Here is a 23067-nt window from a genome sequence, read left to right as displayed (position 1 = left end):
CTCACCCTCCAACTGAATTTGAAATTCAACGATGTTATGGTCACTCATTCCTCGAGGATCCTTTACCATGAGATCATTTATTAATCCTGTCTCATTACACAGTACCAGATCTAAGATAGCCTGCTCCCTGGTTGGTTCTGCAACATATTGTTCACGGAAACTATCCCGGATATACTCTATGAACTGCTCCTCAAGGCTACCCTGGCCAATTTGCTTTGTCCAATCAATATGAAGGTTAAAATCGCCCATGATTATTGCCGTTCCTTTTTTACAAGCTTCATTATTTCTTGATTTACACTCTGTCCAACAGTGTAGGTACTGTTAGGGGGCCTATAGACTATGCCCACCAGCGACTTTTTTCCCTTAATATTCCGTATCTCCACCCAAACTGATTCAACATCTTGATCCTCTGAGCCAATATCGTTTCTCACTAACGCACTGATCTCATCCTTTATTAACAGAGTTACCCCACCTCCTTTTCCTTTCTGTCTGTCCTTCCGAATTGTCAAATACCCCTGAATATTTAGCTCCCAGTCCTGGTCACCTTGCAACCATGTCTATGTAATGGCCATCAGATCAAACCCATTTGTATCTATTTGTGCCGTGAACTCATCTATTTTGTTATGAATGCTGCGTGCATTCAGATAAAGAGCTTTAAAAAAAATTTTTTTTACCATTTTTTTTCTGCTTTGACCCCACTTTCAGATCCATTTTTACATTTATACATTCTGTCCCTTCCTGGCACGCTCTGGTTTTCATTTCCCCGTGCTGCCCTGCTCTATTGCCTTCTCCTTATTCTTTGACTTTTAACATTTCTGCTCATCTGAACTCACCTCACTGCTTTCGGCTCTGAACTAGCCTGGCCGCTTCAGTCAGCCGTATCCCTTTCTGTGAGATGGCACCCTTGGCATTGTCCAGCCAGCGCTCCCTTGGTCTTGCTCAGTTTCTGGTCCCAGGTCCCTGTGTATGCAAGGCCATGAATGGTCTCCCTGCTCTTCTCATTCTTCAAACGTGCACAAACCATCGCAGTCACCTTTCTTGGATCATCTGTATAACCGTTGTTTCTTGTCCGAGTCATGTTCCTATTCTATCATCCCAGCAAACCTCCCAACCAACCCTTCTCTCGCTCATCAACGTTTCTGGATGTTCCAGCGCTCAGATCCATCTAATAACACAAAGATCCTAAATAACATCACCTTCATTCTGCCCTTCTCCAATGTAAGCACTCAGACCATCCCGACTCACCCTCCCCCCGCCTTCTATCTGGTGCCCAACCCCATGTGTCAATGTCGCAGGGACTGTCATTTTACTCTCTCCCAGGCGGAGAACATTCTTTACACACCCCACCCTCCACCTACCAGCCATTGTACGGTGCCTAGAATTGTGCAAACAGCCCAGAATTTCAAGAACAGAATCAAAACGAACTTGAGTGAAACATTGCACCAACTCACAATTAGAACAGGAAGCCTTGCTTTCTGACATAAGGCGTCAAATCCAGAGATTACGAGTGAAGATGGTGACAGGAACTGTGGCACTCATTGAACAACCTTCTGCTTTCGGCATAAATGTAGAGAGAGTATATTTGTTGCTTACTGTAACCAAAGTGCACTTTGCTAAATGCCTCACCTCGCTTGCCCCACACTGCACCATGACCTGGGACATGTAGATGACACTTCCAAGGGACTTGATATCTTCACCCTCCCAACCCTGAATTTGCTCCGACAGTATCTGTAGTTCGAGCTGTTTTCTCTTCCGCAGTTCCTGGCTCTGCGTCTGGTGAGAAACAGAAATATTATGGTCAAAAACTGACACGTGCTCCTGTCCTTACACATCACCCTGGTCAGCGCAACAAAGCGAACATCGACAGACTATTTGTAATCATTTGTGTTATAAACAACTTGCCTTTATACTGTGCCCCAAACTTAGTAAAACGCCCCAATCAGCTTCACTGAACCACACAAGAAGAAATTACAGCAGATAACAAAAAGCTCGGTCACAGAGGCAGGTTTTAAAGAGTGTCTCAAAGGAGGAAAGAGAGGTAGAGAGGTGGAGAGGTTTAGGGAGAGAGTTCCAGAGCTTGGGGCTCAGGCAACAGAAGGCACGGCCACCAATGATTGAGCGATTATAATCAGGGATGTTAAGAGGGTAGAATTGGAGAAACGCCGATATCTTGGGGCGGGGGATTGTGGGGCAGGAGGAGGTTATAGAGATAGGGAGGAGACAGGCCATGGAGGGATTTGAAAATGAGAATGAGAATTTAAAAATTGAGGCGTTGCTTAACTAGGCATCAATGGAGGTCAGCGAGCACAGGGGGTGATGGGTGAGCGGGACTTGGTGTGAGTTAGGACACGGGCAGTGAGCACAGGGGTGATGGGTGAGCGGGCCTTGGTGCGAGTTAGGACACGGGCAGTGAGCACAGGGGGTGATGGGCGAGTGGGTCTTGGTGCGAGTTAGGACACAGTGCAGTGAGCACAGGAGATGATGGGTGAGCGGGACTTGGTGCGAGTTAGGACACGGGCAGTGAGCACAGGGGGTGATGGGTGAACGGGCCTTGGTGCGAGTTAGGACATGGGCAGTGAGCACAGGGGGTGATGGGTGAGTGGGTCTTGGTGCGAGTTAGGACACGGGCAGTGAGCACAGGGGTGATGGGTGAGCGGGCCTTGGTGCGAGTTAGGACACGGGCAGTGAGCACAGGGGTGATGGGTGAGCGGGCCTTGGTGCGAGTTAGGACACGGGCAGCGAGCACAGGGGGTGATGGGTGAGCAGGACTTGGTGCGAGTTAGGACACAGGGCAGTGAGCACAGGAGATGATGGGTGAGCGGGACTTGGTGCGAGTTAGGACACGGGCAGTGAGCACAAGGGGTGATGGGTGAGTGGGTCTTGGTGCGAGTTAGGACACAGGGCAGTGAGCACAGGAGATGATGGGTGAGCGGGACTTGGTGCGAGTTAGGACACGGGCAGTGAGCACAGGGGGTGATGGGTGAGTGGGTCTTGGTGCGAGTTAGGACACGGGCAGTGAGCACAGGGGGTGATGGGTGAGTGGGTCTTGGTGCGAGTTAGGACACGGGCAGTGAGCACAGGGGTGATGGGTGAGCGGGCCTTGGTGCGAGTTAGGACACGGGCAGCGAGCACAGGGGGTGATGGGTGAGCAGGACTTGGTGCGAGTTAGGACACAGGGCAGTGAGCACAGGAGATGATGGGTGAGCGGGACTTGGTGCGAGTTAGGACACGGGCAGTGAGCACAGCGGGTGACGGGTGAGTGGGTCTTGGTGCGAGTTAGGACACAGGGCAGTGAGCACAGGAGATGATGGGTGAGCGGGACTTGGTGTGAGTTAGGACACGGGCAGTGAACACAGGGGTGGTGGGTGAGCGGGCCTTTGGTGCGAGTTAGAACACGGGCAGTGAGCACAGGGGTGATGGGTGAGCGGGCCTTGGTGCGAGTTAGGACACGGGCAGCGAGCACAGGGGGTGATGGGTGAGCGGGACTTGGTGTGAGTTAGGACACGGGCAGTGAGCACAGGGGTGATGGGTGAGCGGGCCTTGGTGCGAGTTAGGACACGGGCAGTGAGCACAGGGGGTGATGGGTGAGCGTGTCTTGGTGTGAGTTAGGACATGGGGGGTGATGGGTGAGTGGGACTTGGTGTGAGTTAAAACACGGGTCAGCGAGCACAGGGGTGATGGGTGAACGGTAACCGGTGCGAGTTAGGACACAGTCAGTGAGCACAGAGGTTGATGGGTGACCGGGACCCGGTGAGAGTTAGGACTCGGGCAGTGAGCACAGGGGGTGATGGGTGAGTGGGACTTGGTGCGAGTTAGGACATGGGGCAGCGAGCACAGGTGGTGATGGGTGAGCGGGACTTGGTGCGAGTTAGGACATGGGGCAGCGAGCACAGGCGGTGATGGGTGAGTGGGACTCAGTGCGAGTTAGGACACGGGAGGTGATGGGTGAGCAGGACTCAGTGTGAGTTAGGACACAGTGGGGCTGATGAGTGAGCGGGACTCGGTGTGAGTTAGGACACGGAGGGTGATGGGTGAGTGGGACTCGGTGTGAGTTCGGACACGGAGGGTGATGGGTGAGCGGGACACGGTGTGAGTTAGGACACGGGGGGGGATGGGTGAGCGGGACTCGGTGTGAGTTAGGACTCGGGCCAGTAGAGCATGGGAATGAACAATCTCTTTCTTTATTCATCAAAAACAAGTGTTTGGAAGCCAGTAACTTGCTTCTGTTGGTATGAGGTAATAATCATTTCATAGCAAGCCCAAACTAGTCTTTTATTCGGTTCTTGGTGAGGGGTTAATATGTGATCACAATGGGGTTAACGTTATGCTGCCGAAGCCTGGATCAGAGAACAGTCTTTCACCCACTCTCTCTGGAACCCTCTTCACCCACTCTCTCTGGAACCCTCTTCACCCACTCTCTCTGGAACCCTCTTCACCCACTCTCTCTGGAACCCTCTTCACCCACTCTCTCTGGAACAAACCCCTTCACCCACTCTCTCTGGAACAAACCCCTTCACCCACTCTCTCTGGAACCCTCTTCACCCACTCTCTCTGGAACAAACCCCTTCACCCACTCTCTCTGGAACAAACCCCTTCACCCACTCTCTCTGGAACAAACCCCTTCACCCACTCTCTCTGGAACAAACCCCTTCACCCACTCTCTCTGGAACCCTCTTCACCCACTCTCTCTGAAACAAACCCCTTCACCCACTCTCTCTGAAACAAACCCCTTCACCCACTCTCTCTGAAACAAACCCCTTCACCCACTCTCTCTGAAACAAACCTCTTCACCCACTCTCTCTAAAACAAACCTCTTCACCCACTCTCTCTGAAACAAACCTCTTCACCCACTCTCTCTGAAACAAACCTCTTCACCCACTCTCTCTGAAACAAGCCCTCTTCACCCACTCTCTCTGAAACAAACCCCTTCACCCACTCTCTCTGAAACAAACCCCTTCACCCACTCTCTCTGAAACAAACCCCTTCACCCACTCTCTCTGGAACAAACCTCTTCACCCACTCTCTCTGGAACAAACCTCTTCACCCACTCTCTCTGGAACAAACCTCTTCACCCACTCTCTCTGAAACAAACCCCTTCACCCACTCTCTCTGAAACAAACCCCTTCACCCACTCTCTCTGAAACAAACCCCTTCACCCACTCTCTCTGGAACAAACCTCTTCACCCACTCTCTCTGGAACAAACCTCTTCACCCACTCTCTCTGGAACAAACCTCTTCACCCACTCTCTCTGAAACAAACCCTCTTCACCCACTCTCTCTGGAACCCTCTTCACCCACTCTCTCTGAAACAAACCCTCTTCACCCACTCTCTCTGGAACCCTCTTCACCCACTCTCTCTGGAACAAACCCTCTTCACCCACTCTCTCTGGAACCCTCTTCACCCACTCTCTCTGAAACAAACCTCTTCACCCACTCTCTCTGAAACAAACCCCTTCACCCACTCTTCTCTGAAACAAACTCCTTCACCCACTCTCTCTGGAACCCTCTTCACCCACTCTCTCTGAAACAAATCTCTTCACCCACTCTCTCTGGAACAAACCCCTTCACCCACTCTCTCTGGAACCCTCTTCACCCACTCTCTCTGGAACAAACCCCTTCACCCACTCTCTCTGGAACCCTCTTCACCCACTCTCTCTGAAACAAACCCCTTCACCCACTCTCTCTGAAACAAACCCCTTCACCCACTCTCTCTGAAACAAACCTCTTCACCCACTCTCTCTGAAACAAACCCCTTCACCCACTCTCTCTGAAACAAACCCCTTCACCCACTCTCTCTGGAACCTTCTTCACCCACTCTCTCTTAAACAAACCTCTTCACCCACTCTCTCTGAAACAAACCCCTTCACCCACTCTCTCTGAAACAAACCTCTTCACCCACTCTCTCTGAAACAAACCCCTTCACCCACTCTCTCTGAAACAAACCTCTTCACCCACTCTCTCTGAAGCAAACCCCTTCACCCACTCTCTCTGGAACAAACCCCCTTCACCACTCTCTCTGGAACCCTCTTCACCCACTCTCTCTGGAACAAACCCCTTCACCCACTCTCTCTGGAACCCTCTTCACCCACTCTCTCTGAAACAAACCTCTTCACCCACTCTCTCTGGAACCCCCTTCACCACTCTCTCTGGATCAAACCCCTTCACCCACTCTCTCTGGAACCCCCTTCACCACTCTCTCTGGAACCCTCTTCACCCACTCTCTCTGGAACAAACCCCTTCACCCACTCTCTCTGGAACCCTCTTCATCCACTCTCTCTGAAACAAACCTCTTCATCCACTCTCTCTGAAACAAATCCCTCCACCCACTCTCTCTGAAACAAACCCCTTCACCCACTCTCTCTGAAACAAACCCCTTCACCCACTCTCTCTGAAACAAACCTCTTCACCCACTCTCTCTAAAACAAACCTCTTCACCCACTCTCTCTGAAACAAACCTCTTCACCCACTCTCGCTGAAACAAACCTCTTCACCCACTCTCTCTGAAACAAACCCTCTTCACCCACTCTCTCTGAAACAAACCTCTTCACCCACTCTCTCTGAAACAAGCCCTCTTCACCCACTCTCTCTGAAACAAACCCCTTCACCCACTCTCTCTGAAACAAACCCCTTCACCCACTCTCTCTGAAACAAACCCCTTCACCCACTCTCTCTGGAACAAACCTCTTCACCCACTCTCTCTGGAACAAACCTCTTCACCCACTCTCTCTGGAACAAACCTCTTCACCCACTCTCTCTGAAACAAACCCTCTTCACCCACTCTCTCTGGAACCCTCTTCACCCACTCTCTCTGAAACAAACCCTCTTCACCCACTCTCTCTGGAACCCTCTTCACCCACTCTCTCTGGAACAAACCCTCTTCACCCACTCTCTCTGGAACCCTCTTCACCCACTCTCTCTGAAACAAACCTCTTCACCCACTCTCTCTGAAACAAACCCCTTCACCCACTCTTCTCTGAAACAAACTCCTTCACCCACTCTCTCTGGAACCCTCTTCACCCACTCTCTCTGAAACAAATCTCTTCACCCACTCTCTCTGGAACAAACCCCTTCACCCACTCTCTCTGGAACCCTCTTCACCCACTCTCTCTGGAACAAACCCCTTCACCCACTCTCTCTGGAACCCTCTTCACCCACTCTCTCTGAAACAAACCCCTTCACCCACTCTCTCTGAAACAAACCCCTTCACCCACTCTCTCTGAAACAAACCTCTTCACCCACTCTCTCTGAAACAAACCCCTTCACCCACTCTCTCTGAAACAAACCCCTTCACCCACTCTCTCTGGAACCCTCTTCACCCACTCTCTCTTAAACAAACCTCTTCACCCACTCTCTCTGAAACAAACCCCTTCACCCACTCTCTCTGAAACAAACCTCTTCACCCACTCTCTCTGAAACAAACCCCTTCACCCACTCTCTCTGAAACAAACCTCTTCACCCACTCTCTCTGAAGCAAACCCCTTCACCCACTCTCTCTGGAACAAACCCCCTTCACCACTCTCTCTGGAACCCTCTTCACCCACTCTCTCTGGAACAAACCCCTTCACCCACTCTCTCTGGAACCCTCTTCACCCACTCTCTCTGAAACAAACCTCTTCACCCACTCTCTCTGGAACCCCCTTCACCACTCTCTCTGGATCAAACCCCTTCACCCACTCTCTCTGGAACCCCCTTCACCACTCTCTCTGGAACCCTCTTCACCCACTCTCTCTGGAACAAACCCCTTCACCCACTCTCTCTGGAACCCTCTTCACCCACTCTCTCTGAAACAAACCTCTTCATCCACTCTCTCTGAAACAAATCCCTCCACCCACTCTCTCTGAAACAAACCTCTTCCACTCTCTCTGAAACAAATCCCTTCACCCACTCTCTCTGGAACCCCTTTCACCTAGTCTCTCTGGAACCCCCTTCACCCACTCTCTCTAGAACCCCCTTCACCCACTCTCTCTGGAACCCCCTTCATCCACTCTCTCTGGACCAAACCCCCTTCACCCACTCTCTCTGGAACCCCCTTCACCACTCTCTCTGGAACCCTCTTCACCACTCTCTCTGGACCAAACCCCCTTCACCCACTCTCTCTGGAACCCCCTTCACCACTCTCTCTGGAACCCTCTTCACCACTCTCTCTGGACCAAACCCCCTTCACCCACTCTCTCTAGAACCCCCTTCACCCACTCTCTCTGGAACCCCCTTCACCACTCTCTCTGGACCAAACCCCTTTCACCCACTCTCTCTGGAACCCCCTTCACCCACTCTCTCTGGAACAAACCCCCTTCACCCACTCTCTCTGGAACAAACCCCCTTCACCCACTCTCTCTGGAACAAACCTCTTCACCCACTCTCTCTGGAACAAACCCCTTCACCCACTCTCTCTGGAACAAACCCCTTCACCCACTCTCTCTGGAACAAACCTCTTCACCCACTCTCTCTGGAACAAATCCCTTCACCCACTCTCTCTGGAACAAACCCCTTCACCCACTCTCTCTGAAACAAACCCCTTCACCCACTCTCTCTGGAACAAACCCCTTCACCCACTCTCTCTGGAACAAACCCCTTCACCCACTCTCTCTGAAACAAATCCCTTCACCCACTCTCTCTGGAACAAACCCCTTCACCCACTCTCTCTGAAACAAATCCCTTCACCCACTCTCTCTGGAACAAACCCCTTCACCCACTCTCTCTGGAACAAACCCCTTTCACCCACTCTCTCTGGAACCCCCTTCATCCACTCTCTCTGGAACTTTATACAGTTATTTCACAAGGTGCCCTGCAAACATTTAACAACACAAATCAGGAAATCATTTGCAGTAAATCCAAGAATCACACTGCAATTCCCAGCCGGGGAGACTCTGACTTCTGCTGACCCCTCAGGAAGGGCGGCGGGAGAGGGGAAAGGGCAAACGCTCAATAGGATCAGAGGCCAAGAGCTGTGCATTTAGCGACCATCTCCTGGGCGGGGCGGAAGTTGTATGAAAGCCCTCTCAAGACGTCCCAGAGTGCTTCACAGGCAATGTGTTATTTTGAGGTGTAACTACTGTTGTAATGTGGCAGCCAGTTGCTGCACAGCAAGCTCCCAGAAAACTGCAGTGAGATGATCGGTAGTGTTAATTATCTTTCGTGGTGTTGGTTGAGGGATAAATATTGTTCAGGACCTTCAAATAGTGGCCCTGGGATCATTTACATCTTGGAAGTATATTGAACAGTGAGGAGGAGAGGGATAGACTTCAGGAACACAGACAGGCTGGTGGAATGGGCGGGCACGGGGCAGATGAAATTTAACACAGAAAAGTGCGAAGTGATACATTTTGGTAGAAAGAACGAGGAGAGGCAATATAAACTAAAGGGTACAATCCTAAAGGGGGTGCATGAACAGAGAGACCTGGGGGTATATGGGCACAAATCGTTGAAAGTGGCAGGGCAGGTTGAGAAAGCCGTTAAAAAACCACAGGATCCTGGGCTTCAGGAATAGAGGCACAGAGTACAAAAGCAAGACAGTGATGATGAACCTGTATAAAACACTGGTACAGCCCCAACTGGAGCAATGTGTACACCTCTGGGCACCGCACTTTAGGAAGCATGTGAAGATCTTGGAGATGGTGCACTCAAGATTTAACAGGTATTTAGAAGGTTAAGGGGGGGTTTGATCGAAGTTTTCAAGGGGAACGGAGAGGGTAGGTAGAGAGAAATTATTCCCGCTGGTTGGGGAGTCTGGGACTAGGGGGCATAGTCTACAAATTAGAGCCAGACCTTTCAGGAGTGAAATTAGGAAACACTTCTACACACAAAGGGCGGTAGACGTTTGGAACTCTCTTCCGCAAATGGCAATTGATGTTGGGTCAATTGTTAATTTTAAATCGAAGATTGATAGCTTTCTGTCACCCAAAGGTATTAAGGGATATGGGCCAAAGGCGGGTATTTGGAGTTAGGTCGCAGATCAGCCATGATCTCACTGAATGGCGGAACAGGCTCGAGGGACTCAATGTCCTCCTCCTATTCCTAAGATCCTACGATCCCAGGGATGAGGGACTTCAGTTATGTGGAAAGACTGGGATTATTCTCCTTCAAGCAGAGAAGGTTAACGAGAGATTGAATAGAGGTGTTTAAAATCATGAAGGATTTCGATAGAGTAATTGAGAAACTGTTTCCAGTGGTAAGTGGGTCGGTAACCAGGGGCCACACAGTTAAAATAGTTGGCAGAACCCGAGGGAAAATAAGGCAGAGGGCTGTAAAGATCTGTAACGCACTGCCTGAAAGGGTGGAGGAAGATGATTCCATAGGAACTCTCAGAAGGCAATTAATTGGACGTGTATTTGAAGGGGACTAATTTGCAGGGTTATGGGGAGAAAAGGCTGGGGTGTGGGACAAAATTTGACACCAAGCTAGCACAGGCAAGATGGGCCAAATAGTCTCCTTCTGTGCTGTAAAATTCTATGATTACGGGTGTCAAAGGTAGTAATCTCCGGATTATTCCCGGTGCCACGAGCTCGTGAGTACAGAAATAGGAGGATAGAGCAGATGAATACGTGGCTGGAGAGACGGTGCAGGAGGGAGGGCTTTAGATTCCTGAGGCATTGGAACCGTTTCTGGGGGAGGTGGGACCTGTACAAGCCGGACGGGTTGCATCTCAACAGAGCCAGAACCAATATCCTCCCGGGGGGTGGGGGGTTGCTAGTGCGGTTGGGGAGAGTTTAAACTGAAGTTGGCAGGGGGGTGGGAACCGGTATGTGGCATTAGAAAGGGGAAATAAAGTGCTCAAAGGATTGGGAAAGGCAGAGAGCACGAAAACAAGAAATAGTACGATATTAGGTGGGGTCAGACTAAGAGAGAATACAGGATGGTGTAAGGTGGGTTTACAGTGTATGTATGTGAACACAGAAAGCATGGTAAACAAGGTTGGTGAGCTGCAGGCACAGATAGCCACATGGGAATATGATGTCATAGCAATAACGGAGACCTGGTTCAAAGGGCAGGATTGGGGATTAAATATTCCTGGACATAGGGTGTTCAGGAAAGAGAGGGAAGGAAAGAGTCAGTGACAGGAAACAGAGAGTAGTGATGAACGGTTGTTTTTCGGACTGGAGGAAGGTATACAGTGGTGTTCCCCAGGGGTCGGTACTGGGACCACTGCTTTTCTTGATATATATTAATGACTTAGACTTGGGTGTACAGGGCACAATTTCAAAATTTGCAGATGACACAAAACTTGGAAGTATAGTGAACAGCGAGGAGGAGAGGGATAGACTTCAGAAACAGACAGGCTGGGGGAATGGGCGGGCACGGGGCAGATGGAATTTAACGCAGAAAAGTGAAGTGATACATTTTGGTAGAAAGAACGAGGAGAGGCAATATAAACTAAAGGGTACAATCCTAAAGGGGGTGCAGGAACAGAGAGACCTGGGGGTATATGGGCACAAATCGCTGAAGGTGGCAGGTCAGGTTGAGAAAGTGGTTAAAAAAGCGTACGGGATCCTGGGTTTCAGGAATAGAGACGTAGAATACAAAAGCAAGGAAGTTATGATGAACCTGTATAAAACACTGGTTTAGCCTCAACTGGATTATTGTGTCCAATTCTGGGCACCGCACTTTAGGAAGGATGTGAAGGCCTTGGAGAGGGTGCAGAAAAGACTTACAAGAATGATTTCAGGGATGAGGGACTTCAGTTACGTGGGTAAACTGGAGAAGCTGGGGTTGTTCACCTTGGAGCAGAGAAGGTTGAGAGGAGATTTGATCGAGGTATTCAAAACCATGAGGGGCCTGGACAGAGTAGATAGAGAGAAACTGTTCCCATTGGCGGAAGGGTCGTGAACCAGAGGACACAGATTTAAGGTGATTGGCAGAAGAACCAAAGGCAACATGAGGGAAAACATTGTTACGCAGCGAGTGGTTAGAATCTGGAATGCGCTGCCTGAGAGGGTGCTGGAGGCAGACTCAATCGTGACTTTCAAAAGGGAGTTGGATAAGTACCTGAAGGGAAAACATTGCAGGGCTCCGGGGAAAAGGCGGGGAGTGGGACTGGCTGAGGTGCTCTTGCAGAGAGCCGGCACAGGCTCAACAGGCCGAATGGCCTCCTTCCGTCCTGTAACCATTCTTTGATTGTATGAAATGTGATAAATGTCCCCGGCCTGATCTTAATCTAACAATCACGATGGAATTATTGATCCAAATCTGCAGCCTCCTGGATGGAAGCGGTGCTCTCTGCTCACTGTACAGTTGATGATGGCCAGAGGGAATCAGTGACTAACCCGATAGACCCTGTGCCCAAACTGGCCCTGGAAATGTCACATTTAACCAGCTGGTTTCAGGAGGGTAAGCAGTCCCGGCACGACCTGGAGCCCACTTGCTGCTTGCAGCAAGCCTCACTGACATTAAACCAACGCTACAACTATGTAACAGGAGCAAGGGTCTTCACTGGCAGGGGCAGAGAAGGGGAAGGATTTGGGAATGATCACTGACCCCACTGAAAGCACCAATTCATGTCGACGGTCCTCAATAAAGCAAGTCGCCTGGAGGGCATTGCATTGTACAAAAGACAGACTTGCAATTTCTATAGCGCCATTCATGATCTCAGGACGTCCCAAAGTGCTTCACTGGCAACAAAGTACTTTTGGAGTGTGGTCACTGATGTAATGTGCACAGCAAGATCCCACACACAGCAAAGTGATGATGATCAGATAACCCGCTTTTTCAGTGATGTTGGCTGAGAGATAAATATTGGCCAGGACACTGGGCAGAACTCCTACCCTGCTCTTCTTTGAAGTAGTGCCATGGGATCTTTTTCATCCACCTGAGAGCAGACGGGGCCTCAGTTTAACGTCTCTTCCGAAAGACTGCACCTCCCACAGTGCAGCACTCCTGCAGTCCTGCCCCTCCGACAGTGCAGCACTCTCTCAGTACTGCCCCTCCGACAGTGTGGCACTTCGTCAGTACTGTCCCTCCAATAGTGCAGCACTCCCTCAGTACTGCCCCTCCGACAATGCAGCACTCCCTCAGCACTGCCCCTCCGACAGTGTGGCACTTCGTCAGTACTGTCCCTCCAATAGTGCAGCACTCCCTCAGTACTGCCCCTCCGACAATGCAGCACTCCCTCAGCACTGCACTGGGGTGTCAGCCTGGATTCTGTGCTCAAGTCACCACAGTGGGACTTGAATCCACGACCTTCTGACTCGGAGATGAGAGTGCTGCCCACTGAGCCACGGCTGACACAGAACAAGCCATTGTAGCTGATCAGTGGAGACCCGTGGAGGTGGTGGAGCAGGGAGCAGTTTTGGTCACCCTACCGGGAGAAGGATGAAGATCCCTCCAGCAGCAGAGCAGAGCCTGCCCTCTGGAAACTATCGCTAACTACCATCTAAACCCAAAGTCTACACGTGCAGACTCCGCAGGAACTTGGTTAACAAAATTAATTCAAATCTGACTTACCACGAGATTTTTGAATGCTGTCATTCCTTTTAAAATGTCGGGATAATCGGGATGAGATTCCTGAAAATCAAATGAAAATTTCACACAAAGCATTTTGAATCTACTTAAATAAATAACTTGCATTTCTATAGCGCCTTTCACATCCTCAGGACATTCCAAAGCGCTTTACAGCCAATGAAGTACGTTTGAAGTGCGGTCACTTGCGTGGGTAAATGCAGCCGCCGATTCACGGGGCAGCATGGGGCGGGCAATGAACGTGGCTTTAGCAACACTGCGAACATCCCGGGCATAACTGGAATTAAAAAAATATATTAATCTGACCAGGTTTAACATCTCATCCGAAAGACTGCCCCTCCAACAGTGCAGTGCTCCTTCAGTACTGCCCCTCCGACAGTGCAGCGCTCCCTCAGTACTGCCCCTCCAACAGTGCAGTGCTTCTTCAGTACTGCCCCTCCGACAGTGCAGCACTCCCTCAGTACTGCCCCTCCAACAGTGCAGTGCTCCTTCAGTACTGCCCCTCCGACAGTGCAGCACTCCCTCAGTACTGCCCTTCCAACAGTGCAGTGCTCCTTCAGTACTGCCCCTCCGACAGTGCAGCGCTCCCTCAGTACTGCCCCTCCAACAGTGCAGTGCTTCTTCAGTACTGCCCCTCTGACAGTGCAGCACTCCCTCAGTACTCCCCCTCCAACAGTGCAGTGCTCCTTCAGTACTGCCCCTCCGACAGTGCAGCACTCCCTCAGTACTGCCCTTCCAACAGTGCAGTGCTTCTTCAGTACTGCCCCTCCGAAAGTGCAGTGCTCGCTCAGTACTGCCCCTCCAACAGTGCAGCACTCCCTCAGTACGGCTCCTCCGACACACTGGCACATTTTGATCTTAAAGCTGTTATATCAATCAAATTATGGTATGTAGCTCCTTCAAAACATACACTTTATTTTCTGCTGTGAACAAAACAGAGATTGTTCCAGTACACATGCGTCTGAGGTAGGGGTTTCTGAATAATGCTGCACTGTTAACACAGTACACTCAGAATCCTCCTCTTCTTCGCCGCACTGATTAGCAAACAAACCCTCCTCGACGCTGTGCTTGGAGCAGATTTCAGGGTCTGGCTCTCGGCCGAATTGGGAAAACTCCTTGTGGCAAATCTTGGCTGTCACATTAGCCAATGTGCTGCTCCAAACAGATTGCTCACACTGCTGTACACGGCACGGCTCATGTACTGAGTTCGGGACCGTTGGACCGAGTCCGTTTACATCGCACAGCTGACCACAATGCCTGGCCAGGGTGCCGTGGCCTTCTGGCAGCGGGATCATGGGACAAAGAGCCGTTGTTTCTGGTCCTCCCAGGATGAACCGACATGAAAGATCGAGAAGGAACATGTGGGGAGGGTCTCAATCAGTGTCCCACTTCTGCAGAAAATTAACCGCCACTACCTCTGTGGTCTTCAAGACCATGTTAGTGCAAGTCGTTGAGTGCACATTGTACACGAGTGATGAACTAATAGCAGGAGCGGTGTGCACCACTAACCCAGCTTTCTCCTGGGTACTGCTAGCTGGCTCCCTCACAGTGCAATGTCATCACATCAAATGCAGCACTGATATTCAAGAGTGACACAGGATCAGGCTGTGCTTGTGCAGAAATCTTTGAGGGCAATGCTGTTGACATAGAAACATAGAAAATAGGTGCAGGAGTAGGCCATTCAGCCCTTCGAGCCTGCACCACCATTCAATAAGATCATGGCTGATCATTCCTTCAGTACCCCTTTCCTGCTTTCTCTCCATACCTCTTGATCCCTTTAGCCGTAAGGGCCATATCTAAGTCCCTCTTGAATATATCCAATGAACTGGCATCAACAACTCTCTGCTGCAGGGAATTCCACAGGTTAACAACTCTCAGTGAAGAAGTTTCTCAGTCCTAAATGGCTTACCCCTTATCTTAAAACCCCTGGTTCTGGGCTTCCCCAACATCGGGAACATTCTTCCTGCATCTAACCTGTCCCGTCCCGTCAGAATTTTATATGTTTCTATGAGATCCCCTCTCATCCTTCTAAACTCCAGTGTATAAAGGCCCAGTCGATCCAGTCTTTCCTCATATGTCAGTCCAGCCATCCCTGGAATCAGTCTGCACTCTCTCAATAGCAAGAACGTCCTTCCTCAGATTAGGAGACCAAAACTGAACACAAATATTCCAGGTGGGGCCTCACCAAGGCCCTGTACAACTGCAGTAAGACCTCCCTGCTCCTATACTCAAATCCCCTTGCTGTGAAGGCCAACAAACCATTTGCTTTCTTCACCGCCTGCTGTACCTGTATGCCAACCTTCAATGACTGATGAACCATGACACCCAGGTCTCGCTGCACCTCCCCTTTTCCTAATCTGTCACCATTCAGATAATATTCTGCCTTCGTGTTTTTGCCCCAAAAGTGGATAACCTCACATTTATCCACATTATACTGCATCTGCCATGTATTTGCCCACTCACCTAACCTGTCCAAGTCACCCGGCAGCCTCTTAGCGTCCTCCTCACAGCTCACTCCACCACCCAGTTGAGTGTCATGTGCAAACTTGGAGATATTACACTCAATTCCATCATCTAAATCATTAATATATATTGTAAAGAGCTGGGGTCCCAGCACCGAGCCCTGCGGCACCCCGCTAGTCACTGCCTGCCATTCTGAAAAGGACCCTTTTAACCCGACTCTCTGTTTCCTGTCTGCCAACCAGTTCTCTATCCATGTCAGTACATTATCCCCGATACCATGTGCTTTAATTTTGCACACCAATCTCTTGTGCGGGATGTGGTGTACATGGATTTCCAAAAGGCGATTGATAAAGTGCTACATAATAGGCTTGGCAGCAAAGTTGAAGCCCATGGAATAAAAGGGACAGTGGCAGCATGGATACGGAATTGGCTCCGTGACAGGAAACAGAGAGTAGTGGTGAACGGTTGTCTCTCGGACTGGAGGAAGGTATACTGTGGTGTTCCCCAGGGGTCAGTACTGGGACCACTGCTTTTCTTAATATATGTTAATGACTTGGACTTGGGAGTACAGGGCACAGTTTCAAAATTTGCAGATGACACAAAACTTGGAAGTATAGTGAACAGTGAGGAGGAGAGGGATAGACTTCAAGAGGACATAGACAGGCTGGTGGGATGGGCGGACACGGGGCAGATGAAATTTAATGCCATCATCATAGGCAGTCCCTCGGAATCGAGGAAGACTTGCTTCCACTCTCAAAGTGAGTTCTTTGATGGCTGAACAGTCCAACACGAGAGCCACAGACCTTGTTAGAGGTGGGACAGACATTCGGCGAGGGAAGGGGTGGATGGGGCTGGTTTGCCGCGCGCTCCTTCCGCTGCCTGCGCTTGGCCTCTTCACGCTCTTTGCATTGAGACTCGAAGAGCTCAACACCCTCCCGGATGGACTTACTCCACCTTGGGCGGTCTGTGGCCAGGGTCTCCCAGGTGTCAGTGGTGTTGTCGCACTTTACCAGGGAGGCTTTGAGGGTGTCCTTATAACGTGTCGCTGTCCTCCTTTGGCTCGTTTACCATGAAGGAGCTCCGCATAAAGCATTTTTGCTCAGGGAGTTTCGTATCTGGTATGGGGCCTGCCCAGCGAAGCTGATCGAGTGTGGTCAGTGCTTCAATACTGGGGATGTTGGTCTGGGTGAGGACACTGATGTTGGTGCGTCTGTCCTCCCAGGGGATTTGCAGGATCTTGCGGAGACCTTCGTTGGTGATATATCTCCAGCAACTTGAGGTGCCTCCTATACATCGTCCATGCCTCAGATCCATACAGGAGGGCAGGTATTACTACAGCCCTATAGACCATGAGCTTGATGGTAGATTTGAGGGTCTGGTCTTCAAACACTCTTTTCCTCAGACGGCCGAAGGCTGCACTGGCGCACTGGAGGCGATGTTGAATCTCCGCATCAATATCTGCCTTTGTTGATAAGAGGCTCCCGAGATATGGGACATTGTCGAGGGCCGCACTGTGAATCTTGATGAGTGGAGGGCAGTGCTGTGCGACGGGGACAGGCTAGTGGAGGACTTTTGTTTTATGGATGTTAAGCGTAAGGCTCATGTTTTCATATGCCTCAGTGAATACATTGACTATATCCTGGAGTTCAGCCTCTGAATGTGGGCAGATGCAGGCATCGTCCGTGTACTGTAGCTCAACGACAGAGGTTGGGGTAATCTAGGACCTGGCCTGGAGGCGGCGTAGGTTAAACAGCTTCCCACTGGTTCTGTAGTTTAGTTCCACTCCAGTGTTGATTGGGAGGTGGAGCATGGAGGAAGATTGAGAAGAGGGTTGGATTGAGAAGAAGGTTGGAGCGATGACGCAGCTCTGTTTGACTCCGGTCCGGACGTGAATTGCAGAAAAGTGCGAAGTGATACATTTCATTAGAAAGAACGAGGAGAGGTAATATAAACTAAAGGGTACAATTCTAAAGGGGGTGCAGGAACAGAGAAACTGGGAGTATATGGGCACAAATCATTGAAGGTGGCAGGGCAGCTTGAGAAAGCGGTTAAAAAATCATACAGGATCCTGGGCTTCATAAATAGAGGCACAGAGTACAAAAGTGTGGAAATTATGATGAACCTGTATAAAACACTGGTTCGGTCTCAACTGGAGTATTGTGTCCAATTCTGGGCACCGCACTTTAGGAAGGATGTGAAGGCCTTAGAGAGGGTGCGGAGGGGATTTCGGAGAATGGGTAAGAGTTACAGTGAGACGTAGCGTGAGTACTGATTTTAAAAAAAATTCGTAGCCAATCTTTCCAATTCTTTGTCAAATCACAAACGCCAGAGGTCACCTTGCACACATCAAGGATCACTCTGCGCCAATGCTCTTAGCCAAAAGGCCTAGAGCCACTGCACCGTTCCTGGAAGTACTGCAATACCAGGTTCGTGCCATGGAGGTGGATGGGTCAGGCCCCCCACACACCTCCATGGAGGTGGATGGGTCAAGCCACCCCACCCACCTCCTAATTCCAAAAAAGCAAGCATATACCTTCCTGATCCAGGGAGAACCACCTTGGCCGAGACTTGATGCTACAGCTGCTGGTGCACTGGCCTGGCTGCTGGCTCAGCCTCTGGGCTTGCTGGTGCAGGGAAAGGGTGCACTGCACCACATCTCCAAAGTGCATGTGGCCGCAGATTTACACCGCAAATTGCAAGATAAGATGGTGCAGAGCGCGGATCTGTGCAGCCAGCAGAGTGCAGCATGCTTCAAACCCAAGGCAGCCGACACACCAGGCACAAGTCACTGTGTACACAGACACAATTTGCCTATGGGACCAGCTGCCGTGAGGGCAAATGTCCAATAAAGTTAACCTTTCTGGCTTTGGGCAACAAAAACCACTTTCATTTATATAGCGCCTTTAACACAGTAAAACATCCCAAGACATTTCACAGGAGCAATTATCAAACAAAAATTGACACTGAGCCACATAAGAAGAAATTACGGCGTGACCAAAAGCCTGGTCAAAGAGGTAGGTTTTAAGGAGCGTCTTGAAAGAGGAAAGAGAGGCGGAGAGGTTTAGGGAGGGAGTTCCAGAGCTTGGGGCCCAGGCAGCTGAAGGCACGGCCATCAATGGTGGAGCAATTATAATCAGGGATGCTCAAGAGGGCAGAATTAGAGGACGCAGACACCTCGGGGGGTTGTGGAGCTGGAGGAGGTTACAGAGATAGGGAGGGGTGAGGCCATGGAGGGTTTTGAAAACATAGATGATAATTTTGAAACCGAGGCATTGCTTAACCGGGAGCCAATGTAGGTCAGCGAGCAAAGGGTGAGGTGAGCGGGACTTGGTGCGAGTTAGGTCACGGGCTGCCGAGTTTTGGATCACCTCGAGTTTACGTAGGATAGAATGTGGGAGGCCAGCTAGGAGTGCGTTGGAAGAGTCAAATCTCGAGGTATCAAAGGCATAGATGAGGGTTTCAGCAGCGGATGAGCTGAGGCAGGGGCGGAGACGGGTGATGTTACGGAGGTGGAAATAGGCGGTCTTATTTATGCTGCGGATATGTGGTCGGAAGCTCATTTCAGGGTCAAATATGACACCAAGGTTGCGAACAGTCTGGTTCAGCCTCAGACAGGAGTTGGGGAGAGGGATGGAGTCAGTCGCTATGTAACGGAGTTTGTGCCAGGGACTGGAAACAATGGCTTCGGCTTTCCCAATATTCAATTGGAGAGAATTTCTGCTCATCCAGAACAGGATGTTGGACAAGCAGTCTGACAATTTAGAGACCGTGGAGGGGTTGAGAGAAGTGGTGGTGAGGTAGAGCTGGGTGTCGTCAGCGTACATGTGGAAACTGAGGTGTTCATAGAATCATAGAAATTTACAGCACGGAAGGAGGCCATTCGGCCCATCGTGTCCGTGCTGGCCGACCAAGAGCTATCCAGCCTAATCTCACTTTCCAGCTCTAGGTCCATAGCCCTGTAGGTTATGGCACTTCAAGCGCACATCCAAGTACTTTTAAAGGGTTTCTGCCTCAGGCAGTGAGTTCCAGACCCCCACCATCCTCTGGGTGAAGAAATTTCCCCTCAAATCCACTCTAAACCTCCCCCCAATTATTTTAAATCTATGCTCCCTGGTTGTTGACCCTCTGCTAAGGGAAAAAGGTTTGTCCCATCCACTCTATCCAGGCCCCTCATAATTTTAAACACCTCAATAAGGTCTCCCCTCAGCCTCCTCTTTTCCAAGGAAAACAAACCCAGCCTATCCAATCTGTCCTCATAGCTAAAATTCTCCAGTCCCGGCAACATCCTCGTAAATCTCCTCTGTACCCTTTCAAGTGCAATCGCATCTTTCCTCTAATGTGATGACCAGAACTGCACGCAGTACTCCAGCTGTGGCCTAACTAGTGTTTTATACAGTTCAAGCATAACCTCCCTGCTCTTGTATTCTATGCCTCGGCTAATAAAGGCAAGCATTCCGTATGCCTTCTTCACCACCTTATCTACCTGGCCTGCTACCTTCAGGGATCTGCATTCCAAGGTCCCTTTGTTCCTCTACACTTCGCAGTGTCCTACCAGTTAATGTGTATTCCCTTTCCTTGTTAGCCCTCCCCAAATGCATTACCCCTCACTTCTCCAGATTAAATTCCATTTGCCACTGTTCTGCCCATATCAGTTCATTGATATCTTCCTGCAGTCCGCAGCTTTCTTCTTCATTATCCACCACACAGCAGATTTTACTATCATCTGCAAACTTCTTAATCAACCATTTTAAGAGATGGTTGGATGGGCACTTAAAGTGCAGTAACCTGCAGGGTTACAGCCCTAGAGCAGGTAATTGGGATTAGACTGAATGACCTTTTGTTGGACGGCGCAGATATAATGGTAAGTACCGCAGGGAATAGAATACGGCCAGGGTGATCTCCTGGACTAGTGTCGATCACCTGGATGGAACGGAGAGGAATTTTCCCAGATTTATTTCTCCCCAAATTGGCCTGGGTTTTTATTTGGTTTTTGCCTCTCCCAAGAAATCACATGGCTCCGGTTGGGGTGGAGTGCAGAATATTTCAGTATAAGGGGTGTCGCAGTTGTATGAGGTAGATTGTTTGGGCTCGGTGCTCTTTGCCTTTCCGTCATTGTATATGGGTTTATATGTAACCTTTAGGGCTGCTGACCAAGGACTGTGCGGCTCTTTGTCAGCCGGCGCGGACACGATGGGCCGAAATGGACTCCTTCGGCGCTGTAAATTTCTATGTTTCTATACCCTCTACATTCAAGTCTAGATCATTGATATATACCACAAAAAGCAAGGGACCAAACACTGAGCCCTGCGGAAGAATCCCACTGGAAACATCCTTCCAGTCACAAAAACACCCATCAACCATTACCCTTTGCTTCCTGCCTTTGAGCTAATTTTGGATCCAACTTGCCACTTTGCCCTGGATCCCATGGGCTTTTACTTTCGTGACCAGTCTGCCATGTGGGACCTTATCAAAAGCCTTGCTAAAATCCATATACACTATATCATAGGCACTGCCCTCATTGGCCCTCCTTGTTACTTCCTCGAAAAATTCAATCAAGTTAGTCAAACACGACCTTTCCTTAACAAATCTGTGCTGACAGTCCTTGATTAATCCGTGCCTTTCTAAACTGTCCCTCAGAATTGTTTCCAATAACTTTTCCACCACCGAGATTAGGCTGACTGACCTGTAATTACTCGGTCTATTCCTTTCTCCCTTTTTAAACAAAGGTACCACATTAGCAGTCCTTCAGTCCTTTGGTGCCACACCTGAAGCCAGAGAGGACTGGAAAATGATGGTCAAAGCCTCTGCTATTTCCTCTTTTGCTTCGCTTAACAGCCTGGGATACATTTAATCTAGGTTTGGGGACTTATCTACTTTCAAAGCTGCGAAACCAATACCTCCTCCCTCACTGTTTATTTCATCTAATATTTCATACTCTCCTCCTCGTTAGCAGTATCTGCATCGACCCTCTCCTTTGTGAAAACAGACGCAAAGTATTCATCAATAACCATACCCACATCTTCTGCCTCGACAGAGATTACTCTCCTGGTCTCTAATAGGCCCCACTCTTTCTTTAGTTATCCTCTTGCTCTTAATATATTTATAGAACATCTTTGGGTTTTCCTTGATTTTACTTGCCAAGAATGTTTCATGCTCTCTTTGCTTTCCTAATATCCTTTTTAATTTCACCCCTGGACTTTCTGTACTCCGCTAGAGATTCTGCAGTATCTAGCCCTCGGTATCTGTCATAAGCCTCCCTAGACATCCAGGGGGCTCTAGATTAGTTAGTTGCACCCTTTTACTTTAAGGGCACATGTTTGGCCTGAACCCTCAGGATCTCCTCCTTGAATGCCCCCCACTGTTCTGACACTGATTTACCCACAAGTAACCGTTTCCAGTCCGCTGTGGCCAAATCCCATCCCAGCTCAGCAAAGTTTCCAGATGATGTCGCCAAGAGCAACATGTAGATGAGAAATAGGAGGGGACAAGGATAGATCCTTGGGGGCCGTGGAAAAGTATTGGAGAAGGTGCAGTGGGTTGAAGGGCAGGTCTCTGCTCTCCCAGGGGCTGATGCTCACTCTACAGACAGAGGCGAGTGATCCTGGGAAGGGGAGAGAGCATCGCAGTCAGCGGCGACACGTCTGAGAGATTCTATACGCTCAGAGAGATTCTATACGCTCAGTCGAGCAGATCAGCTCACATCTTGCGGCATCAGAATGGAAATCTAGGTCAAGTTCAAGATAGGAGGGCTTGAAACAGGCAGAGGTAGCAGAGCTGGGAAGGTGAGCTGAGACGCAGCCCAAGAAAGGGAGAGGGGGTGATGGTTGGACCGAGTGGAGTGGCAGAGAGCAGATTGTTGAGCGGGGAGGTAGCAGTAACTGTGACAGACTGTCAGAAACACAAATTTCTACCTCTGAAGAAGGTACATGTTATGCCCCCAGAACCCAGCTTCTCAATGAGGCCAGGATGTCACATCAGATCAAAGGAAATGGTAATGGTTACCGCTCTCTTCATATCTGTCAGTAAGAGGCAGCATTTCAATCTAGTGTTACAAAAAGAGACACTTGCGATGCAATTGATAAGCCCTGGAACCAAAATGACGATGCGATAAACTGTGTATTGGGTTGCTAGAAATAAACCCTAGTTTGTGAT

General features: G+C 49.9%; 1 protein-coding gene across 4 annotated transcripts in view; it reads right to left on the bottom strand.

Moving 5' to 3' along the window:
- Positions 1 to 23067, bottom strand: part of arhgef6 (Rac/Cdc42 guanine nucleotide exchange factor (GEF) 6) — a 192426-nt gene that overhangs the window by 29410 nt on the left and 139949 nt on the right. For all 4 annotated transcript variants that reach the window (XM_070882903.1, XM_070882905.1, XM_070882904.1 and 1 more), the window contains exons 11-12: positions 13438 to 13497; positions 1627 to 1773 (exon numbers count right to left, since the gene is read on the bottom strand). In XM_070882903.1, the coding sequence (XP_070739004.1) occupies positions 1627 to 1773; positions 13438 to 13497 (207 nt within the window). The remainder of the gene's footprint in view (positions 1 to 1626; positions 1774 to 13437; positions 13498 to 23067) is intronic.

This window comes from Pristiophorus japonicus, chromosome 6 (genome assembly GCF_044704955.1).
Source record: "Pristiophorus japonicus isolate sPriJap1 chromosome 6, sPriJap1.hap1, whole genome shotgun sequence".
In the NCBI taxonomy this organism is placed as follows: domain Eukaryota; kingdom Metazoa; phylum Chordata; class Chondrichthyes; family Pristiophoridae; genus Pristiophorus; species Pristiophorus japonicus.
This window is presented reverse-complemented; position numbering and strand designations above follow the sequence as displayed.